Consider the following 23,688-nt stretch of genomic DNA (forward strand, 5'->3'; position numbering starts at 1 on the left):
ATTTATTTATATACACACATTCTTTCTCTCTCTCTCCTTTTTCTCCCTCTGAATATACCCCTTGCCCATCCTCTGGGTTCCCCCCCCCCCACCCTTGTCTTTCTCCCTGGACCTCCTGTCCCATGATCCTCTTGTATCCCTTTTGCTGATCACCTGTCCAGCTCTTGGCTCCATCCCTCCCCCTCCTGTCTTCTCCTATCATTTTGGATCTCCCCCTCCCCCTCCCCCTCCCACTTTCAAATCCCTTACTCACTCTTCTTTCAGTTAGTCCTGACGAAGGGTCTTGGCCTGAAACGTCGACTGTACCTCTTCCTACAGATGCTGCCTGGCCTGCTGCGTTCACCAGCAACTTTGATGTGTGTTGCTCTCTAGTTGTAAAAATCCCTCTGAACATCTTAAGGATGGGTGAATGTTGGTTTTGGCATAATGTTTCCTCTTCCTGAGTTCCAACAATGTTGCTCGGACAGGGAACTGCAAGGCTAAAAAGAACCTGATGGGAGTTGTATAGAGACCCCAAAACAATAGGAAGGATGTGGTCTACAAATCACAACGGGAGATAGAAAAATGTATGCCAAAAGGGCAATGTTACAATCGTCATAGCGGACTTCAATATGCAGGTAGATTGGGAAAATCAGGTTGATGCTGGATTCCAAGAGGGGGAATTTCTAGAATGCCTATGAGATGGCTTTTTAGAACAGCTCATGGTTGAGCCCACCTGGAGATCAGCCATTCTGGATTGGATGTTATGCAATGAACCAGAATTGACTAGACAGCTTAAAGTAAAAGAACCCTTTGGAGCAAGTGACCATAATATGATTGAATTCACCCTGAAATTTGAGAAGAAGAAGCTAAAGTTAGATGTATCAGTATGAAAGTGGAGTAAAGGGAATTACAGAGACGTTGATTGGAAAAGAACACTGGCAGGGATGACGGCAGAATAGCAATGGCTGGTATTTCTGGAAGCAATTCAGAAGGCACAGGATATATACATCCCAAAGAGGAAGATGTATTCTAAAGGAAATATGACACAACCATGGCTAAAAAGAGAAGTCAAAGCCAACATAAAAGCCAGAGAGGGCATATAATAGAGCAAAAATTAGTGGGAAGTTAGAGGATTGGGAAACTTCTAAAAACCAACCGAAGGTAACTTTAAGAAGTCATTCAGAAGGTAAACATGGAATATGAAAGTAAGCTGGCTAATAGTATTAAAGAGGATATTAAAGACAGCTGGAGAGGTAGTAATGGGAGACATCGAGATGGCGGACAAACTGAATAAGTATTTTGCATCAGTCTTCACTGTGGAAGACACCAGCAGTATGGAGGAAGTTCCAAGTGTCAGGGGTCACGAAGTGTTAAAAGTTACCATAACTAGAGAGAAAGTTCTTGGGAAACTGAAAGGTCTGAAGGTAGATAGGTCACCTGGACCAGATGGTATACGCCCCAGAGTTCTGAAAGAAGTGGTATTAAGAGATCGTGGAGGCATTAATAATGATCTTTCAAGAATCACTAGATTCTGGAATGGTTCCAGAACACTGGAAAATTACAAATGTCACTCACTCTTCAAGAAGGGAGAGAGGCAGAAGAAAGGAAACTATAGGCCAGTTAGTCTGACCTCAGTGGTTGAGAAGATGTTGGAGTTGATTATTAAGGCATTGTGGGCTGAAGGGCCTGTATTGTGCTGCAGGTTTTCTATGTTTTTAAGGACGAGGTCTCAGGGTATTTGGAGGCACATGATAAAATAGGCCAGAGCCAGCATTGTTTCTTCAAGGGAAAATCTTGCCTGACAAGTCTGCTGGAATTCAATGAAGAAATAACAATCAGGATAGACAAAGGAGAATTGATTGATGTTGTGTACTTGGATTTTCAGAAGGCCTTTGACAAGGTGCCACACATGAGGCTGCTTAACAAGGTACAAGCCCATGGTATTACAGGAATGATTTTAGCATGGATAAAGCAGTGGATTGGCAGGAGGCAACGAGTGGGAATAAAGGAAGTCTTCGCTGGTTGGCTGCTGATGTTTCACAGGGGTCCGTGTTGGGACCAATTCTTTTTACATTTTATCTCAATGATTCGGATGATGGAATTGATGGCTTTGTTGTAAAGTTTTGCAGATGATATGAAGATAGATGAAGGGGCAGGTAGTTTTGAAGAAGTAGAGAGGCTACAGAAGGACTTAGACAGATTAGGAGAATGGGCAAAGAAATGTCAGATGGAATACAGTGTTGGGAAGTTTATGGTCATGTACTTGGTAGTTAACTATTTCCTAAATGGAGAGAAAATACAAAAACCTAAGGTGCAAAGGGATTTGGGAGTTCTTGTGCAGGATTCTTTAAAGGTTAATTTGCAGGTTGAGTCTTGGTTAAGGAAGGTAAATGTGATGTTAGCATTCTTCAAGATGACTGGAATATAAAAGCAAGGATGTAACGTTGAGACTTTATAAAGCCCTGGTGAGCCCTCACTTGGAGTATTGTGAGTAGTTTTTGGTCCCCTTATCTTCGAAAAGCTATGCTGAAACTGGAGAGAGTTCAAAGGAGGTTTACGAAAATGATGCTTCCAGGATTAAAATGCTTGCTGTTTGAGGTGCGTTTGATGGCTCTGGGCCTGTATTCACTAGAATTCAGAAGAATGAAGGATGGCCTCACTGAATCCAATCAAATGGTGAAAGGCCATGATAGAGTGGATGTGGAGAGGATGTTTCCTCTGGTGGGAGAGTCTAGGACCAGGGAACACAGCCTCAGAAAAGAGGGGTGTCCTTTTAGAGAGCAGATGAGGAGGAATTTCTTTAGCCAGGAGAAGGTGAATCTGTGGAATTCTTTGCCACAGGCAGCTGTGGAGGCCAAGTCTTTATGTATATTTAAGGCAGAGATAAATGCCTGACTGGTCAGGACATGAAGGGATACAGGGAGAAGGCAGGAGATTGGGGCTGAGAGGAAAATTGGATCAGCCATTATGAAATGATGGAGCAGACTCGATGGGGCCAAATGGCCTGATTGTGCTCCTATATCTTATGGTCTTGTTTGAGGGACTGAGGTAGAGGAAGAGGTTGGACAGGATAGAACTGCATAGGAGAGTGAGGTGTGTATAAGCTGCCATGACAGGTTGTAAGTCAGTCATTCAGACAGGCTGTCAGCCGTTCAGACAGATCATTGTGTACATTCAGTAGAAAAGAAAAACAGACTGAAACAAGGAAGGATAAAGTTTTAGGGCTACAGAGAAAGTGCAGTGCAGGCAGACAATAAGGTTCAGGGGCCATAATGAGGTCAAGACTTCATCTTTAAGGTTCAAGAATAACAATGGGATAAAAGCTGATCCTCAGCCTGGTGGTGAGAGCTTTCAGGCTTTTGTGAAAGTCCTGAAGGGGTGACTGAGTGACTGTTCTTCTGTAGGGAGGGATCAGGTGGAGTGGGGGTTGTCACGGGTGGATTCAGGCAGAATTCACTGTGTAAGTGACAGAGGCTTGAGTGATGTCTATGCTGCCAGAGACTTGTCTTGTTTCAATGGGGTTTTGTGCTTCTCCTGCAGTGTTCACCTAAGGGTGTCTGGAGGGTGCGACTGTGCACCCAACTGTTATTCCTCACCATAGTGTAGAGCAGGGGTTCCCAGCCTGGGGTCCTGGTTAATGGTAGGGTCCCTGGTGTAGAGGGAAGCTTTGTGTGCTGGGACAGTGTAGAGGGTTGAGAGGGGTAATAAATCAGCCAGATTCACTGGGCCGAGTGGGCTAATCCTGCTCCTGAGTCTCATGGTCTCCGAACTTCCTGGATCTTAGAATAGCCAGAAAGGTCAAAAGTATTGCAGGTTGAACTGCTCTGTGTTCCAAACCTCTGCCTTTAAATTCTACCTAGGGAACTAGCATAACTGTAATGCGATTGGAGGAAAATATGGGGTGTTGTGAGGGGTAGGTTATTTTATGAGTGGTGGGTGTGTGGAACACACTGCTGGGGCTGGTGGTGGAGTCAGGTACATTCGGGACATTGAAGAGACTCTTAGATAGGCACATGGATGATTGACAAACGGAGGCTATGTGGGAGGGAAGGGGTAGATTGATCTTGGAGTAGGTTAATGGATCAGCACAACATTGTGGCTGAAGGGCCTGTACTGTACTTTTCTGTGAGCTGTAGACTACAATCAAACTACAGCCGTTGTACAGTTGTTCTACAGCGCCCGGGCGGTGATGACAACACTCATCACGGTGAGCATCAGAACGAAGATCCAGGTGAAGAGACGGTCGATCACTCTGCTGGCCCTCCTCCACTCGGCCAGCAGCCGCTGCGTTTTCCTCTGCCGGCGGACACGACTGGCGATGACCTCCACGTCCCTGACCAGCTGCCGCCAGTGGTGGGGGCAGCCTCCAGCACCACACCTCCACTGACCCTCCTCCCCATTCGCAGCAGGAAGAGAGTGGGTGGGGCTGACCACTCCCTCAGGTTCCTCCCCCTCCTCCTCCTGCCCCTCGCTGAGGCTCGGCTCCTCCACTTCTCCCAGCAGCCGATGTCCACCAGCGGCCAGGCTCCCCTGGGCTCCGGACTCTGCGTCCCGTCCACACCGCTCACCCAGCTCATAGATGGAAAGGAAGCGGGCCATGTGTCCCAGGATAAGCACCTTGGCCCAGCGGGGAACTGGCTTTGCCTCAGCACCACAGTACTGTATGTTCATGATCAGCACCGTCAAGGTGGTGGAGGCAGTCATCATGGTCATCGTGGCAATGTAGTACTTCCCTACAACAACAGGGAGAGAGTGGCTGGTTACTCCACGTGGGCTCGGACGTTGTGCTGGTGGGCTTTAGGATGCGAGTTGGGTTCAGCATTGGGGGTTGGTGTTTGGGAATTGGAGGTTGAGTTGGGTGTTGAGGGTTGGATGTGGATCTGGAGTTGGCTGAGAGGATGGATTGGGTTTTGGGTTGTGTTAGGATTGGATTGGTGTTTGTCTTATTGGTTAGGGTTCAGTTTGGGGGTTAGAGGCTGGGTTGGGAGTTTGGGTAGGGAGATTGGGGATGGGGGATGAGAGTTTTTGGATTCTATTGAGGGTTGGATGTGGGCTTGGGTTGAGATTGGGCTTTGGGTTGTGTCTTGGGGATTGGGTTAGGGTTTGGCTGGGGTATTAGTGGTTGTGTTGGGCTTTAGATGTTTGGTGGATATGGGTTCAGGGTTGAGATTGGATTGAATTGGGATTTGGTTTGATGGTTACAGTTTGGGTTGGGGGTTAGAGGTTGGGAGATTGGGTGGGGAATTGGGGATGGGGATGAGAATTGCTCAGTGTTGGTCGTGTTGAGGATTAGAAGTTGTGTTGGGATTGGGGTTGAAATTGGGTTTTGTCTTGGGGATTGGGATTAGTGTTGAGTTGAAAGTGGGTTGGTGGTTGAACACTGAGTGGGTTGTAGGCTTTGGGGATGAGCTGGGATTGGGTTGGGGTTTGTGTTGGGAGGTTGGGTGTGGGGATTGGTACTGGAAGATGAGAGATGGGTGTCAGGTTGGGACTTGAGGTTTGGGTTGGTGGTTGTGTTTATGGGTCGGGCTATGGATTTGGGGTTTATGTTTATATTTGTGTTGGGGGTTGGGATCAGACAGAAAGTGGACACGGCATGGACTGTGACCATGGGGGTGTCCAAAGCCCCATGACCTCAGCCGTAACCCCGGCCCAGTTAGCCTGGACATGACCTTGCACTGACCCTCAACATGACCCTAAGCGAGACACCAACTTTTTAACCCCGGATATGACCCCGTGACTCCACAGTACTTGCTGGAGGTTAGAAGAATGGGCGGGGGGGGGTCCAATTGAAACCTATTGAAGGCCCTCGATAGAGTGGATATGGAGAGGATGTTTCAGATAGAGGGGGAGTCTAGGACCAGACGCACGGCCTCGGAAAAGAGGGGTGTTCAATTAGAACAGAGATGAGGAGGAATTTCTTTAGCCAAAGGTTAGTGAAATGTGGAATTCAGATGGCTGCAGAGGGAAAGCCATTGGGTATATTTAAAGCAGAAGTTGATTAATCACAGGGCGTCAAAGGGGAGAATACAGCAGAATGTGGTTGAGAGGGAAAATAAATCAGTCATGAGCAGACTCGATGGGCTGAATGGCCTAATTCTATTCCTATGTCTCATGGACACAACTTCACACCGACGCTGGTGGGACTCACCAAGGAGCGGTGGGTTCTCAGCTGGGGGCGTAATCTCGGCTACCATCAACTGGAAGACAGTCAGGGCAAGGAGCAGGGAGACGCCCAGCGAGACCTTCTCTCCGGAGGCTGCAGGCAGCTGGAAGACGAGGGGGGTGAGGGCGGAGAGGAGGACGCAGGGTAGCAGCAGGTTGTGCAGGTAGAAGGCGGGCCGGCGGCGAAGCACCAGGACGAAGGTGAGGTCGGTGTACGGCTCCGAGCAGCAGCCGTACTGAGCGAGCCGCCGGCCGGCCGGCAGGTCCAGCACCTCCCACTCGACGTGGCCTGCGAAATCCGAAAGCAGCCCCGTGGCCCCCGCCGGCCACAGGTCCAGCTGCCGCCCGCCATACGTCCACGAGCCAAAGGTCAGCGGGCAGCGCTGTGCGTCCAGTGGGAAGGAGGTGACGTCCAGTTGGCAGGAGGTGCGGGCGATGGCCGGCGAGTCCCAGGTCACCAGGCCGTCGTATCGGACCACCGCGTTCGTGTCTGCCGGGCTGGTGAACCGGTCAGCGCTGGAGAGGGAGGGGAGGGAGGGAGAGGAATGAGAAGGGGGGAAGGTAGGAATGATGAGCATGAAAGGGGTAGGAGAGGGAATGGGGGAGGGAGGGGATAATAAGGGGTCAATGAGAGGGGACGGAGGGGGATGGAGGAGAAGCAACAGGGAATAAAGGGGATAGATGGGGGAATGAGGGAGATGGAGGTGGATGGAGGGGAAATGAGGGGGATGTAGGGAGGGATGTGGGGGGTGGAGGGGGAATGGGAAGGTGGAATGAGGGAAGTAGGGAGGAATGAGGAGGTTGGAGGGGAGGGAGGATGAGGGAGATGGAGAGTGTGGGAGCAATGGGGAGGGTGAAGGGAATGAGGGGGAGGACCGAATGAAGAGGATGGAGTATGGAATGAGGGGAAGGGGTGGAGGGTGGAATGAGGGGGTGAGGAAGGAGGAGAGGGGAGAGGGAGGAGGGGTGCACGGTGTAGTGGGTGGAGGGAGGAGGGGAAGAGTGTGGGGAAGGGGAGGGAGAGGAAGAAGTGGGGAGGGAGGGGAGGAGTGGGGGGAGGGGAGGGAAGGGGAAAGGGGAGGATTGGGGAAGGGAGGAGGGATATGGGATGAATAAGGGGGAAGGAGGGGAGGAGTGGAAAAGGGGAGGGAGGAATCAGGACGGGGAGTGAGGGGAGGAATGGGGAAGGGGAGGGAGGGGTGGAATTGGGAAGGAGAGACAGTGGAGGAATGGAGAAGGTGGAGGGAAGGGAGGAATATGGAAGGGGAGGGGAGGAATGGGGTAGGAGGAGGGAAGGGTGGAATGGGAAGACGGAGGGAGGAATGGGAAGGGGGTGGGGAGAAGAGGGTTGGGTGAGTAATGCAGGGTGGGAGGAGAATTCAACAGAAGAGAACATAGAATAGTACAGCACAGTACAGGCCCTTCGGCCCACAATGTTGTGCCGACCCTCAAACCCTGCCTCCCATATACCTGTCTAGTAGTCTCTTAAACTTCACTAGTGTATCTGCCTCCACCACTGACTCAGGCAGTGCATTCCACGCACCAACCACTCTCTGAGTAAAAAACCTTCCCCTAATATCCCCCTTGAACTTCCCACCCCTTACCTTAAAGCCATGTCCTCTTGTATTAAGCAGTGGTGCCCTGGGGAAGAGGTGCTGGCTATCCACTCTATCTATTCCTCTTATTATCTTGTACACCTCTATCATGTCTCCTCTCATCCTCCTTCTCTCCAAAGAGTAAAGCCCTAGCTCCCTTAATCTCTGATCATAATGCATACTTTCTAAACCAGGCAGCATCCTGGTAAATCTCCTTTGTACCCTTTCCAATGCTTCCACATCCTTCCTATAGTGAGGTGACCAGAACTGGACACAGTACTCCAAGTGTGGCCTAACCAGAGTTTTATAGAGCTGCATCATTACATTGCGACTCTTACACTCTATCCCTCGACTTATGAAGGCTAACACCCCGTAAGCTTTCTTAACTACCATATCCACCTGTGAGGCAACTTTCAGGGATCTGTGGACATGTACCCCCAGATCCCTCTGCTCCTCCACACTACCAAGTATCCTGCCATTTACTTTGTACTCTGCCTTGGAGTTTGTCCTTCCAAAGTGTACCACCTCACACTTCTCCGGGTTGAACTCCATCTGCCACTTCTCAGCCCACTTCTGCATCCTATCAATGTCTCTCTGCAATCTTTGACAATCCTCTACACTATCTGCAACACCACCAACCTTTGTGTCATCTGCAAACTTGCCAACCCACCCTTCTGCCCCCACATCCAGGTCGTTAATAAAAATCAGGAAAAGTAGAGGTCCCAGAACAGATCCTTGTGGGACACCACTAGTCACAATCCTCCAATCCAAATGTACTCCCTCCACCACCACCCCCTGCCTTCTGCAGGCAAGCCAATTCTGAATCCACCTGGCCAAACTTCCCTGGATCCCATGCCTTCTGACTTTCTGAATAAGCCTACCGCGTGGAACCTTGTCAAATGCAGATACACTGCACAGCAAGTGTCCCTGCTAGTTCAGGGGTCTTCTGCACTTTGTCCTTGGACGGGAGCAAAAGTTTGTTCTCCTCTCAAGGTTTGGTGTCTGGGCTAAGACTGCCATTGACTGCATGCATCCAGGTTCACCCACCGCTCGGACCAGGCAAGGACGTTGCAGAACCCCCCAGTAGTGTGAAAGGAACTCTGGCGATGCTGGAGTTTTAACTAAAACCAGGATGAGGGAGCATATCTCTCCCGTCCTAGCCACTCTGCATTGGCTTCCTGTGTCTTTTAGAATTGATTTTAGAGTTCCCTTACCTGTTTTTAAAGCTCTCAGTAGTCTGGGACCAGAGTACATCACAGAACCGTTTTCATTTTATAATCCTGCTCGAACTCCAACTTCTCTTAAATTCAAACAATCTCCCTCAAAAGATCATTGGCAGGTCAGCTTTTCTGAACTACACTCCTAAACTGGAACTCAATGTCTAAAACTATAAGGGATGCAGACTCTGTTAACAGCAGCTACAAGACCTATTTATTTATCCTTACTTTTAACAAACATCTCTTTGTCTTTTCCCAGTGCAAGGTGCTTTGAACAGCATCACCTGCATGGAAAGTGCTTGATAAATAAGTGGTTATGATTACTAACTCTGGTCTCTGATCGTTGCACACTGGTCCCGTGATCTGACCTGCACCTCCCTCAATGGCAGGAGGGGCAATCCCAGTGCTCCCCCCACCCCGACCTGACGATGGCTGCTGTCATTGTTTTCAGGAGTCAGGGTGGGGAGGGTCTTGTTGCTTCACACCGCCAGGCACCCGGCTTCAATCCCCCTGTCTGTGCAGAGGTTGCGTGTTCTCCCCATGACTGCGAGGGTCTCCCCAGGCGCAACAGTGTGCTGGGTCGATCGGTTAATACGGGTTGGCGTAATTTTAAGGTGATTGGTAGTGTAGAGATTAGAACAATGCTATTACAGTGCGGGACATTGGAGTTCAATTCTGCTGCTGGCTGGAAGGAGTTTCTACGTTCCCCCCGCCCCCCGGAATGTGCAGGTTACCTCCAGGTGCCCCTGTTTCCTCCCATAGCCCAAAGGCTTACTGGTTAGTAGATCAGTGTAAATTGTCCTGTGCTTCGGCTGGGGTTAAATCTGCGGGTCGTTGCACTGAAGGGGCCCGTTCTGCACTGTATCCCTACATAAAAATAAGCACATTGGGGAACGTCCGGTAGCTTTTTCCAGAGAGCGGTGGGTGTGTGGAACGCCCAGCTAGGAGTGATGGTAGAGACAGGTACATTAGGGACGTTTAAGAGCCTCTCAGATAGGAGATGGAGAAATGGAGGGTTATGTGGGACGGAAGGGGAAGTTTGATCTCAGATAAGCAAATGGATGATAGAAAACTGCAGGGCTATATGGGAGGGAGGGGTAGATCAATCTTGGAGTAGGTTAGAAGGTTGGCACTACATTGTGAGCTGAAGGGCCTGTATTATGCCGTACTGTTTTACATAACAAAAGGTTAGATGTGGAAAGAGCAGTGGATGTTGTCTATTTGGACTTTAGCAAGGCCTTTAACAAGCTCCTCCACGATGGCCAGAATAGAGCCTCACCTGTTGTAGAGGACTATATCTGGTCTCCACAGATAACTGCTGGGCACACGTATGTTGTCCAGGCCACCGTAGTCCTCCTTGTTCCAACGGCAGAAGGCATCTCTCCATATCTGTCTGGTCCACAGGTAGGTGGTTAGCTCCTGGTTTCTTTCATCCTGAAAGGTAACCTCCTGTAAGTCCACGATGACCACAGAAGGGAAGCGGGATAGACGCGCTGAGGGGAGAGGACCCTCAGCAACAAGTATACCGCATTGGATACTGTTGGGGGGGGATGACTTACCTGGGACTAGCTGCAGTAGCCGGATCTCTGGCACTGGGTCTGGCTCTGCAGTGAAGAAGGGAGGGGGGGAAAAGAGGAGAGCGGTAGTGATAGGGGATTTGATCGTTAGAGGTGCAGATAGGAGGTTCTGTGGTCGTGACAGAGAATCCAGGATGGTTTGTTGCCTCCCGGGTGCCAGGGTCAAGGATGTCTCTGATCGATTGCATGACATTCTGAAGTGGGAGGGTGACCAGCCAGATGTCGTGGTGCACATAGGCACCAATGACATAGCAAGGAAGAGTGAAGAGGTCCTGGACAGTGAGTATAGAGAGCTTGATAGGAAGTTGAAAAGCAGGACCTCGAGGGTGGTAATCTCAGGATTGCTACCTGTGCTAGGTGCCAGTGAGGGTAGGAATAGGATGCTCTGGAGGAGGAACAAGTGGCTGAGGAACTGGAGTAGGGGGCAGGGTTTCAGATTTCAGGATCATTGGGACCTCTTCTGGGGCAGGTGGGACCTGTACAAGAGAGACGGGTTACACTTGAACTACAAGGGGACCAGTATCCTTTCAGGGAGGTTTGTTAATGCTATTGGGGAGGCTTTAAACTAGATTTGCAGGGGGATGGGAACCAGAGTGCCAGAGCTGACAGTGTGGCTGGGGTGAAAATAAATGATATTGAAAGTTTAAGCAAATCCACTGATAGAAAGGTTGTGAGTGGTGGTAAAAATCTTCTGAGGTGTATATATTTCAATGCTAGGAGTATTGTGGGGAAGGGGGATGAGTTGAGGGTATGGATTGACACATGGAATTATGATGTTGTAGCAATTAGTGAAACTTGGCTACAGGAGGGGCAGGACTGGCAGCTTAATATTCCAGGGTTCCGATGTTTCAGATGTGAACGAGGCAGAGGAATGAAAGGTGGGGGAGTAGCATTGCTTGTTAGGGAAAATATTACAGCAGTGCTCAGGCAGGACAGATTAGAGGGCTTGTCTACTGAGTCCTTATGGGTGGAGCTGAGAAACAGGAAAGGTATGGCCACATTAGTGGGATTGTATTACAGACCACCCAATAGTCAACGAGACTTGCAAGAGCAAATCTGCAGAGAGATAGCAGACAACTGAAGGAAACATAAAGTTGTGGTGGTAGGGGATTTTAATTTTCCATACATTGATTGGGACTCCCATACTCTTAGGGGTCTAGATGGTTTAGAGTTTGTAAAATGTGTTCAGGAAAGTTTTCTAAATCAGTATATAGAGGGACCAACTAGAGGGGATGCAATATTGGATCTCCTGTTAGGAAACAAATTAGGGCAAGTGACGGAAGTCTGTGTAGGGGAGCACTTTGGTTCCAGTGATCATAACACCATTAGTTTCAATTTGATCATGGACAAGGATAGATCTGGTCCTAGGGTTGAGGTTCTGAGCTGGAAGAAGGCCAAATTTGAAGAAATAAGAAAGGATCTAAAAAGCGTGGATTGGGACCAGTTGTTCTCTGGCAAGGATGTGATTGGTAGGTGGGAAGCCTTCAAAGGGGAAATTTTGAGAGTGCAGAGTTTGTATGTTCCTGTCAGGATTAAAGGCAAATTGAATAGGAATAAGGAACCTTGGTTCTCAAGGGATATTGCAACTCTGATAAAGAAGAAGAGGGAGTTGTATGAAATGTATAGGAAACAGGGGGTAAATCAGGTGCTTGAGGAGTATAAGAAGTGCAAGAAAATACTTAAGAAAGAAATCAGGAGGGCTAAAAGAAGACATGAGGTTGCCTTGGCAGTCAAAGTGAAGGATAATCCAAAGAGCTTTTACAGGTATATTAAGAGCAAAAGGATTGTAAGGGATAAAATTGGTCCTCTTGAAGATCAGAGTGGTCGGCTTTGTGCGGAACCAAAGGAAATGGGGGAGATCTTAAATAGGTTTTTTGCGTCTGTATTTACTAAGGAAGCTGGCATGAAATCTATGGAATTGAGGGAATCAAGTAGTGAGACCATGGCAACTGTACAGATTGAAAAGGAGGAGGTGCTTGCTGTCTTGAGGAAAATTAAAGTGGATAAATCCCCGGGATCTGACAGGGTGTTCCCTCAGACCTTGAAGGAGACTAGTGTTGAAAGTGCGGGGGCCCTGGCAGAAATATTTAAAATGTCGCTGTCTACGGGTGAAGTGCCGGAGGATTGGAGAGTGGCTCATGTTGTTCCGTTGTTTAAAAAAGGATTGAAAAGTAATCCGGGAAATTATAGGCCGGTGAGTTTAATGTCAGTAGTAGGTAAGTTATTGGAGGGAGTACTAAGAGACAGAATCTACAAGCATTTGGATAGACAGGGGCTTATTAGGGAGAGTCAACATGGCTTTGTGTGTGGTAGGTCATGTTTGACCAATCTGTTGGAGTTTTTCGAGGAGGTTACCAGGAAAGTGGATGAAGGGAAGGCAGTGGATATTGTCTACATGGACTTCAGTAAGGCCTTTGACAAGGTCCCGCATGGGAGGTTAGTTAGGAAAATTCAGTCGCTAGGTATACATGGAGAGCTGGTAAATTGGATTGGACATTGGCTCGATGGAAGAAGCCAGACAGTGGTGGTAGAAAATTGCTTCTCTGAGTGGAGGCCTGTGACTAGTGGTGTGCCACAGGGATCAGTGCTGGGTCCATTGTTATTTGTCATCTATATCGATGATCTGGATGATAATGTGGTAAATTGGATCAGCAAGTTTGCTGATGATACAAAGATTGGAGGTGTAGTAGACAGTGAGGAAGGTTTTCAGAGCCTGCAGAGGGACTTGGACCAGCTGGAAAAATGGGCTGAAAAATGGCAGATGGAGTTTAATACTGACAAGTGTAAGGTATTGCACGTTGGAAGGACAAACCAACGTAGAACATACAGGGTTAAGGGTAAGGCACTGAAGAGTGCAGTGGAACAGAGGGATCTGGGAATACAGATACAAAATTCCCTAAAAGTGTCATCACAGGTAGATAGAGTCGTAAAGAGAGCTTTTGGTACATTGGCCTTTATTAATCATAGTATTGAGTATAAGAGCTGGAATGTTATGATGAGGTTGTATAAGGCATTGGTGAGGCTGAATCTGGAGTATTGTGTTCAGTTTTGGTCACCAAATTACAGGAAGGATATAAATAAGGTTGAAAGAGTGCAGAGAAAGTTTACAAGGATGTTGCCGGGACTTGAGAAACTCAGTTACAGAGAAAGGTTGAATAGGTTAGGACTTTATTCCCTGGAGCTTAGAAGAATGAGGGGAGATTTGATAGAGGTATATAAAATTATGATGGGTATAGGTAGAGTGAATGCAAGTAGGCTTTTTCCACTGAGGCAAGGGGAGAAAAAAACCAGAGGACATGGGTTTAGGGTGAGGGGGGAAAAGTTTAAAGGGAACATTAGGGGGGGCTTCTTCACACAGAGAGTGGTGGGAGTATGGAATGAGCTGCCAGACGAGGTGGTAAATGCGGGTTCTTTTTTAACATTTAAGAATAAATTGGACAGATACATGGATGGGAGGTGTATGGAGGGATATGGTCCATGTGCAGGTCAGTGGGACTAGGCAGAGTGGTTCGGCACAGCCAAGAAGGGCCAAAGGGCCTGTTTCTGTACTGTAGTTTCTATGGTTCTATGGAGTGAAGCAGGAACGAGGGAAGAGAAAGGATTCAGCAATGGAGATGTTCAGCCCTTAACTATCCAAGCCTCTTCCCCCCAGGTATCTATCGGAATGCCTCCTGAATGAAGGACATGGAAGTTTTAAAGAGGGTGCGGAGGAGATTTACCAGGACGCTGCCTGATTCGAGAGCATGTCTTATGAGGAAAGATTGAGCAAGCTGGGGCTATTCTGTTTAGAGTGAAGGAGGATGAGAGGTGACTTGATTGAGGTGTACAAGATGATAAGAGGCATTGATAGAGTGGACTGCCAGAGACTTTTTCCCAGAGTGGAAATGGCTAATAAGAGGGGGCATAATTTTAAGGTGATTGGTGGAAAGTAGGTGGAGGGGGATGGAGTAGGTTTTCTTTTCACACAGAGAGTGGAGCAAGGTGGAGGTTAATAGGTCCTTGATTCATCAGAATGTGAAGGTTACGGGGAGAAGGCAGGGCAATGGGGTTGTGATGGAAATGGATCAGCCATGATGAAACGGTGGGGCAAACTCAATCAGCCAAATGCTCTAATTTTGCTTCCATGTTTTATGGTCTCATGGTGGGTGTGTGGAACTCACTGTCAGGGGTGGTGGTAGAGGCAGATACATTAGGGACGTTTAAAAGTCTCTTAGATGGGCACATGGATGACAGAAACATGGAGGGTTATGTGGGAGGGAAGGGGTAGATTGATCTTAGAGTGGGTTAAAAGGTCGGCACAACACTAGGCTGACATTGTGTTCTGCTAAAGTCACTATTGCTGAAGATTTTTTGCTCGCCCTGCTATGAGAAGGACATTATCCAGCTGGAGAGGGCGAGGGAGAGAGTTTCAAGGGTGCAGCCTGGACTAGAGGGCCTGAGTTACAGGGAGAGGTTACCCACAATGGAGCTTTACTCCCTGGAGCAGAGGAGAATTGCCTTCAAGAGGACCACACCTTGTAGGGTTTGGAGGCTTGCACCCCTCAATAACTTGGTGGGATATGTTGGTTGGAGTTAGGGCTTTATGCTTTGGCTCTTGTTAGGGTCACCCATGCCAAACAGGTCAAAGGGTAGAGGCCAGACTCAGAGCGGTCCACCGGTGCTCCAGGTTCGGGGGTTCAGCTCAGGGTTAACGGCCCTGACTGGTCAAACAAAACTGCTACAGAAACAGCAATGAAGAATCCTTCTATACAGATGGAGAAGGAGGACCTTCATTGCTGCCCAAATCACCAGTGTAAATTAGTACAGGAGAATTGAGGGGTGACCTCAGGAGTTTATAAAATCATGAGGATAAGAGGAGAGAGATTTAGAAGAGACCTGGCAGGTAACATCTTTACACAGAGGCAGTGAACGGCCAGAGGATGTGGTCGAGGTGGATACAATTACAACATAGAACAGTACAGGCTCTTCAGCCCACAATGTTGTGCTGACATTTTAACCAAGATTTATTTAATCCTTCCCTCCCACATAGTCTTCCATTTTTCCCACCATCCACATGCCTCTCTGAGAGTCTCTGAAATATCCCTAATGTGTCTGAGAGCAACATACAAAATGCTCTAGGAACTCAGCAGGTCAGGCAGCATCTATGGAGAGGAATAAACAGTCGATGTTTTGGGCCAAAACCCTTCATCAGGATTCATCAATACCTATCTAAAAATTTCTTAAATGCCCCTAAAATATCTGCCTCAACTACCACCGTTTGCAACGTATTTCTCCTCAGTAAACACCAAAGAGAAGTATTTGATAAAAATCCCACCCTGTGGCTCAAGATATAGGCAACCCTGTTGATCTCCAAAGCCGGTCCCTATTCTCTCCCTAGCTGCCCTTTTAATATAACCATAGAACTTCTTGGGATTTTCCTCAATCCTACCTTCCATATCTCCCTTGTACCTGCTCTTTGCCTTCCTGATTTCCATCTTAAGAGTATTTCTAATCATTTCACAGTCATCAAAGGATGTTAAGGGATTGTTTTCAAAGATGGGGGAGTCTAGGACCAGAGGGTACAGCCTCCGAATAGAGGGATATCCATTTAGAACAGAGATGAGGAGGAGTTTCTTTAGCCAGAGGGTGGTAAACCTGTGGAATTCATTGCCACAGACAGCTGTGGAGTCCAAGTCACTGAATGTATTTAAAGTGGAGGTTGATGGCATCAAAAGTTAAGGGGAGAAGGGAGGAGAAAGGGGTTCAGAGGATAATAAATCGGCCATGATGGAATGATAGAGCAGACTCGATGGGCGGAATGGCCTAATTCTGCTACTGGGTCTCTGGGATTTGCCCGATGCCTCTCCGCCCACCCCCATGAGTGAACCTACCACGTCGATGATCTGGAAGAGGGTGACCTGCAGGGTCACGTTGAGGACTTGGTCTGTGTCTGACACCGGCCTCAGGACCTTGGAGTAATTGGCCCAAAGGTCCCGGAGCAGTCGTCGGGCGATCCTGCCGCTGGCTGGCTGGGTGCCTGGAGGGAGGGTGGGGGTGGCAGGTTACTGATACACTCTCTCCAATGGGTGCTGTCATCAGGGGTAGGGAGGGAGTGAGGGAAAGGGAGGAGCGAGTGAGGGAAAGGGAAGGAGAGAGGGGCAGGAGAGAGCGGGTAAGGGGAAAGGGGAGAGAGAGGGGGATTGGGGAAAGAGGAGGGAGGAAAGGATAGGGGAGAGGGGGATTGGGGGAAGGGGATAGGGGAGGGGGAGAGAGGGGGAGGGGAGAGGAGGACTGGAGAAAGAGGAAAGGGAGAGCAGGGGAGAGAGGGGAGGGGTGAAAACAGAGAGAAGGGAGAGGGAGGGAAGAGGACAGGGAGGGAGTAAGGGAGAAAGGGGAGGGAGAGAGGAGAGGGGAGAAAGAGGGGAGGGGGAAAAGGGGGAGTGAGGGAGGGGGAAGGAGAGAGGGGCAGGAGAGAGAGGGGTGGGGGAGAAAGAGGGGTGGGGAGAGAGAAGGGGAGGGGGAGGGGAGAGAGAGGAGGGGGTAGTGGGGGAAGGGGAGGGGGAGAGAGAGGAGGGGGAAAGGGAGGAAGGGGGGAGGTGGAAAGGGGATAGAGGGGGAGAGAGGAGAGGGGAGGGGCAAGCAGGAGAGGGAAGGGAAGAGACGAGGGCGAATTATGTGGAGGAAGATAGGGGGGTTGAGCAGTGCCGAGGGGTGGGGTGGATGATGTGTGGTGAAAGAGGGTGAGGGTTAGAGGGATTGAGAGGTTCGCGGTTCGGCCCCTTTGCTCCTGCTATCCTGCGGGTCCACTTCCTCCCTCCCCCGACAACCTTTCCCCACCACCCCGCTGTCCGATCTCCTCCACCTCTCGCCCCCTTTCAGCCGATCTGGTACTCGGGGCCAGTTCCCCAACTCTCCCGGGCTATGGCCCCCATCCCCCGACCCCCGGGCCGCGGTGCCCTCCCCCCGACCCCCGGTGCTCTCCCCCGGAGACAGAAACGACGGCGGACGGTGAGCGAACCTGGCGGCCAGAAACACGGTAAGAGAAGCAGCAGCCGGAGGCAGCACATCGCCGAGAGCGGGAGGGAGGGGGCGAGAATGCGGGGAGGGGACGGGAGGGGAGGGAGAAGGGAACGAGGGAAGGATGAATGAAACAGGAGGGAGACCAGGTTGCAGAGACCGCAATGGGGAGGCAGATTTGCATCCATCGCTCCCGTCCCCGAACCTCCGCTGCCAGCGAGAGAGACGCTGGAGTCGGGGCTCAGATGGAGGGTCCGGACCCCGGGGGAGGGGGGAGGGGGGAGGGGGTGGGTCTGAGGTTGGTGGGAGCTCCCTCAGTCCGGCCCCCAGAGATAATAATAACCAGTGAATATAGTTCTGTGTGACTGAGTGGTAGGGTTAAATATTAAACATGGGGGAAACATTACTCGTTAAAAGTTGGGAACCACGGTTAGTGTGAGACTATTACAGGTCGGGGCGTCGGAATTCGGAGTTCAATTCCGGCCTCCTATCAAAGTTTGTTCGTTCTTCCCGTGACTGCGTGGATTTCCTCCGGGTGCTCCGGTTTCCTCCCACAGTCCAAAGACATACCAGTTGGTGGGTTAATTGGCCATTGAAAATTGTGCTGTGTTTAGGCTGGGGTTAGATGGGGTGCTGCAGCTCTTTCGACTGGAAGTTTCTGTTCCACATACCTCTAAATTAATAACTTAACACGGGTTAGAGCCGCTGCCTCACACCTCCGGAAACCCGGGTTCGATCCCAGCCTCCAGCTCTGTCTGTGTGCAGTCTGCACGTTCTCCCTGTGACCATGTGGGTTCCCTCCCACGTCCCAACCAAATCACGGAGTCACAGAGCACAGAAGTAGGCCGTTCAGCCCTATGTTCCGTGCGACCAAAATACCTATCTAAGCCAGTTCTACTCGCCTGAGTTTGGCCCATATCCCTCTGAGCCTTTCCCATCCACATACCTGTCCAAGTGTCTTTTAAATGTTCCACCCGCCTCTATCACTCCGTCTGGCACCTTCTTCCATACACCCATCACCCTGGGTGTGGAGTAGTTGCCCCTCTGATCCCTATAAAATCTTTACCCTCTCACCTTAAACCTGTGCCCTCTAGTCTTTGGTTTCCTTTCCATAAGACATAGGAGCAGAATTAGGCCATTTGGCCCATCGAATCTGCTCTGTCATTTCATCATGGCTGATCCAATTTTCCTCTCAGCCCCAATCTCCTGCCTCCTCCCTGTATCCCCTCATTCCCTAACCAATTAAGACTCTGTCAGCCTCTGCTTTAAATATATATACAGAATGCCCATGGCGATGAATTTCACAGATTCACCACTCTCTGGCTAAATAAATTCCTCACCTTCTCCATTCTAAAAGGACACCCCTCTATTCTGAGACTGTGTACTCTGGTCTTAGACTCTCCCACCATAGGAAACATCCTCTCCACATCCACCCTATCAAGGCCTTTCACCATGCGGTAAATTTCAATGAGGTCATCACCCTGGCACAGTGGTGTCAAGAAAACAACCTCTCCCTCAATGTCACAGAAACAAAGAAGCTGGTTGTGGACTACAGGAGGAATGGAAACAGGCTGACCCCTATTGACATCAATGGATCTGGGGTTGAGAGGGTGAACAGCTTTTAGTTCCTCGGCATACACATCACTGAGGATCTCACGTGGTCTGTACATGCTGGCTGTGTGGTGAGAAAAGGCACAACAGTGCCTCTTTTGCCTCAGATGGTTGAAGAAATTTGGTATGGGCCCCCAAATCCTAAGAACTTTACAGGGACACAATTGAGAGCATCCTGACTGGCAGCATCCTGACTGGCTGCATCACTGCCTGGTATGGGAACTGTACTTCCCTCAATCACAGGACTCTGCAGAGAGTGGTGCGGACAGCCCAGTGCATCTGTAGTTGTGAACTTCCCACTATTCAGGACACTTACAAAGACAATTTGTAAGTGTGAAAAGGGCCCAAAGGATCATTGGGGACCCAAGTCACCCGAACCATGGTCTATTCCAGCTACCACCATCCGGGAAATGGTACCGCAGCATAAAAGCCAGGACCAACAGGCTCCAGGACAGCTTCTTCCACCAGGCCATCAGACTGATTAATTCATACTGATACAATTGTTTTTTTATGTTGTATTGACTGTCCTGTTGCACATAATATTTATTACCATAAATTGCACATTGTATATTCAGACAGAGACATAACATAAAGATTTTTACTCCTCATGTAGGTGAAGGATTTAAGTAATAAAGTCAATCCAATTTATTCTTCTGAATTCCAGTGAATACAGGCCCAGAGCCATCAAACACTCTTCATATGACAAGCCATTAATCCTGGAATCAATTTCGTGAACATCCTTGGAACCCTTTCCAGTTTCAGCACATCCTTTCTCCGATAAGGAGCCCAAAACTGCTCACAATACTCCAAGTGAGGCCTCACCAGTGCTTTATAAAACCTCCACATTATATCCTTTCTTTTATATTCTAATCCTCGCATTTGCCTTCCTCACCACAGACTCAACCTGCAAATTAACTTTTAGGGAATCCTGCACAAGGACTCCCAAGTCCCTTTGTGCCTCAGTTTTCAGTATTTTCTCTGCATTTAGGAAATAGTCTACCCTTTCATTTCTCCTACCAAAGTGCATGACCATACATTTCTCAATACTGTATTCCATGTCACTTTGCTCATTCTCCTAATCTGTCTAAGTCCTTCTCTAGCCTCTCTACTTCCTCAAAACTACTCGCTCCTCCATCTATCTTCGTATGATCTGTAAACTTTGCACAAAGCCATCAATTCCATCATCCAAATCATTGACATATAACATAATGCCTCCTGCCAATCAGCCACTGCTTTATCCATACTAGAATCTTCTCTGTAATACCATGGGCATTGTTAAGCAGCTTCATGTGTGGCACCTTGTCAAAGGCCTTCTGAAAATCCAAGTTCAGGATATCAACTGATTCTCCTTTGTCTATCCTGCATGATATTTCTTCAAAGAAGTCCAACAAATTTGTCAGGCAAGATTTTCCCGTCAGACAACCATACAGCCTATTTTATCATGTGCCTCCAAGTAACCCAAAACCACATCCTTAACGGTCAACTCCAACGTTTTCCCAACTACTGAGGTCAGACTAACTGGCTTATAATTTCCTTACTTCTGCTTCTCTCTCTCTTCTTGAAGAGTGGAGTGATATTTACAATTTTCCAGTCTTCCAGAACCATTCCAGAAATTAGTGATTCTTGACAGATCAGTACCAATGCCTCCAAAATCTCTTCAGCCACGTCTTTCAGAATCCTGGGCTGTAGTGCATCTAGTCTAAGTGACTTATCTACCTTCAGACCTTTCAGTTTCCCAAGGACCTACTCTATAACCTCACACACTTCATGCCCCCTGACAGCTGGAGTTTCCACCATACTGCTGGTGTCTTCCACAGTGAAGACAGGCAAAATACTTATTCAGTTTGTTCACCATTTCCTTCTCCCCCATTACTACCTCTACAGCTTATTTTCCAGCAGTCCAATATCCACTCTCAACTCTCTTTTACACTTTATGTATTTGAAGAAGCTTTTGGTATCTTCTTTAATACTATTGGTTAGCTTACTTTTGTATTCCATAGTTACCTTCTGAATGACTTTTTTAGTTGCCGACTGCTGGTTTTTAAAAGCTTCCCAATCCTCTAACTTCCCACTAATTTTTGCTCTATTATGTGCCCTCTCTTTAGCTTTTAAGTTGGCTTTGACTTATCTTGTTAGCCACGGTTGTGTCATCTTGCCTTTAGAAAATTTCTTCCTCTTTAGGATGCATATATCCCGTGCCTTTTGAATTACTTCCAGAAATTCCAGCCATTGCTACTCTGCTGTCATCCCTGCCAGTGTTCTTTTTGAACCAATTCTGGCCAACTCCTCTCTCATGCCTCTGTAATTTCCTTTACTCCACAGTGTTTCCCAGGGAGGAAGACTGCACATTCACCTCAGATTTTAAACACCTCATTAAGACATAAGAGCTTCTGTTGGCGTTTCTGTAGCTCTGAGTTTTTACTGGATGAGGTTGTGAGCCCCAGGCCCAACCCTCCTTTCACAGCCAGGTTTGGCACCGTTCATGGCGGAGTTAGTGTACTGCATGGTTAGATAGTTTACGGTATGGTGGGGTGGTTTACTGTGTGGTACGTGAGGGTAATTTCCTCTGCCATATGTGAGGGTACTAATCAGTAGTCACAAGGTCCTTGCCCAGGAATGGAAAATGGTGGATACGATCCAGACCGTCAGAGGGACAGCCCTCCCCACCATTGAGCATCCTCAAGGAGCACTGTTACTGTTACAGGAAAGCACCATCCATCATGAAGGCCCCACCATCCAGACCACGCTCGTTTCTCACTGCTGCCATCAGATGGGAGGTACAAGAGCCCTAGGTCCCACTCCACCAGGTTCAGGAACAGTTATTGCCCTTCACTATCAGGCTTCTGAACTGACATGGATAACTTCACTCACCTCAACTCTGAACTGCTTCCACAAACTACAGACTCACTCACAAGGGCTCCTAACAATTCACCTTCTCAATATTATTTATTCTATTTGCACAATTTGTCATCTTTTTCACATTGGTTGTCAGTCTTTGATTATATATAGTTTTCCATAAAATTCTATTGTTGTTCCTAATTTTCCTGTAAATGCCTGCAAGAAAATGAGTCTCATAGTAGTATCATCATCATTATGTGTCATGTCGTATGAGGTAGGTGATCATGGTGACTGTGACTGTTCTTGGCAGATTTTTCTACAGAAGTGGTTTGCCATTGCCTTCTTCTGGGCAGTGTCTTTACAAGACGGGTGACCCCAGCCATTATCAATACTCTTCAGAGATTGTCTGCCTGGTGTCAGTGGTCGCATAACCAGGACTTGTGATCTGCACCAGCTGCTCATTCAACCATCCATCACCTGCTCCCATGGCTTCACATGACCCTGGTCAGGGGGCAAAGCAGGTGCTACACCCTGCCCAAGGGTGACCTGTAGGCCAGCAGAGGGAAGGAGCACCTCACACCTCCTTTGGTAGAGACGTATCTCCATCCTGCCGCCCGTTCCATCTGTTATGCTGAACCAACTAATCCCGTCTGCCTACACAATGTCCATATCCTTCCATTTTCCTCACATCCATCTGCCATTCTAAATGTCTCTTAAAAGTCTCTAATGTTTCTGTCTCTACCCCCACCCCAGGCAGCACATTCCAGGCATCTACCACTCTCTGTGTAAAAAAAAACTTGCCCCTCACATCTCCTTTGAAATTACCCCCTCTCACCTTAAATGCGTGCCCTCTGGTATTAGACATTTCAACACTGGGAAAAAGATACTGCCTGTCTACACTATCAATGCCTCTCATAATCTTATAAACCTCTATCAGATCTCCCCTTAGGCTCTGCTGCTCCAGAGAAAATCAACTCAGGTTTGTCCAATGTCACGTGGCCCTCTAATCCAGGCAGCATCAAGGTAAACCTCTTCCGCATGCTCTGCAAAGCCCGTCCTGGCAGCACCCTCAATAAAACCTTTCCCTCAGATAGTGCTTCCTTTTACACCTCTTAGAATCCTTTTACGCCTCTTCATGAGGTGTACACACAAAACGCATTTCATCAATATCGGGCTGTTTCAGCGGCATGATAGCGTAATGCTTTACAGCTCCAGTGACCCGCTCTCAATTCCCACTGCTGTTTGTAAGGAGTCTGTACGTTCTCCCTGTGACAACTCGAGTCTCCTCCGGGTGCTCTGGTTTCCTCCCATGTTCCAAAGACATATGGGTTAGGGTTAGTGAGTGGCGGGCGTACTGTGTGGGTGCTGGAAGGGTGAGAACACTTACGGGTTGCCCAGCACATCCTCCGACTGTGTTGGTTGTTGACACAGAACGACACTTTTCACTGTGGGTTTAAGAATCGGAGTCAGGTTTAATACCGCTGGCATTTGTCCTTTTTAGTATGATGTATTGCGACGTCCTGCTGCCCCAAAGCAACAAATTTAAAATTAGAGATAGCTAGTCCTCCTTTCCCTCCCCCCAATATTTTATTCTGGTGTCTTCCCCCTTTCTTTCCAGTCCTGATGAAGGGTCTCAGCCCAAAACTTCAAGTCTTTATTCCTCTCCACAGATGCTGCCTGACCTGCTGAGTTCCTCCAGCATTTTGT

The 23,688-nt window shown here is 48.6% G+C and overlaps 1 protein-coding gene across 1 annotated transcript; it reads right to left on the reverse strand.

The window, feature by feature from the left end:
- Window positions 1-247: 247 nt before the first annotated feature.
- LOC140199952 (neuronal acetylcholine receptor subunit alpha-10-like) lies at window positions 248-23,414 on the reverse strand. The gene is made up of 5 exons (XM_072262462.1): window positions 23,369-23,414; window positions 16,407-16,552; window positions 10,239-10,393; window positions 6,134-6,663; window positions 248-4,715 (listed from the first exon to the last, which is right to left on the reverse strand). Exons 1-5 carry the CDS (start codon window positions 23,382-23,384, stop codon window positions 4,153-4,155), a joined length of 1,410 nt encoding a protein of 469 aa, XP_072118563.1. The 5' UTR covers window positions 23,385-23,414; the 3' UTR covers window positions 248-4,152.
- Between the last annotated feature and the right edge of the window lie 274 nt (window positions 23,415-23,688).

The sequence above is a fragment of the Mobula birostris genome, chromosome 7, assembly GCF_030028105.1.
Source record: "Mobula birostris isolate sMobBir1 chromosome 7, sMobBir1.hap1, whole genome shotgun sequence".
Lineage (NCBI taxonomy): Eukaryota > Metazoa > Chordata > Chondrichthyes > Myliobatiformes > Myliobatidae > Mobula > Mobula birostris.

Coding starts and splice junctions, on each gene's coding strand:
- LOC140199952 (XM_072262462.1), bottom strand. Junction 10,394..16,406: donor TCTTCCAGATCATCGACGTG/GTAGGTTCACTC, acceptor GTTACCTTTCAG/GATGAAAGAAACCAGGAGCT. Junction 4,716..6,133: donor TGAGAACCCACCGCTCCTTG/GTGAGTCCCACC, acceptor CTGTTGTTGTAG/GGAAGTACTACATTGCCACG.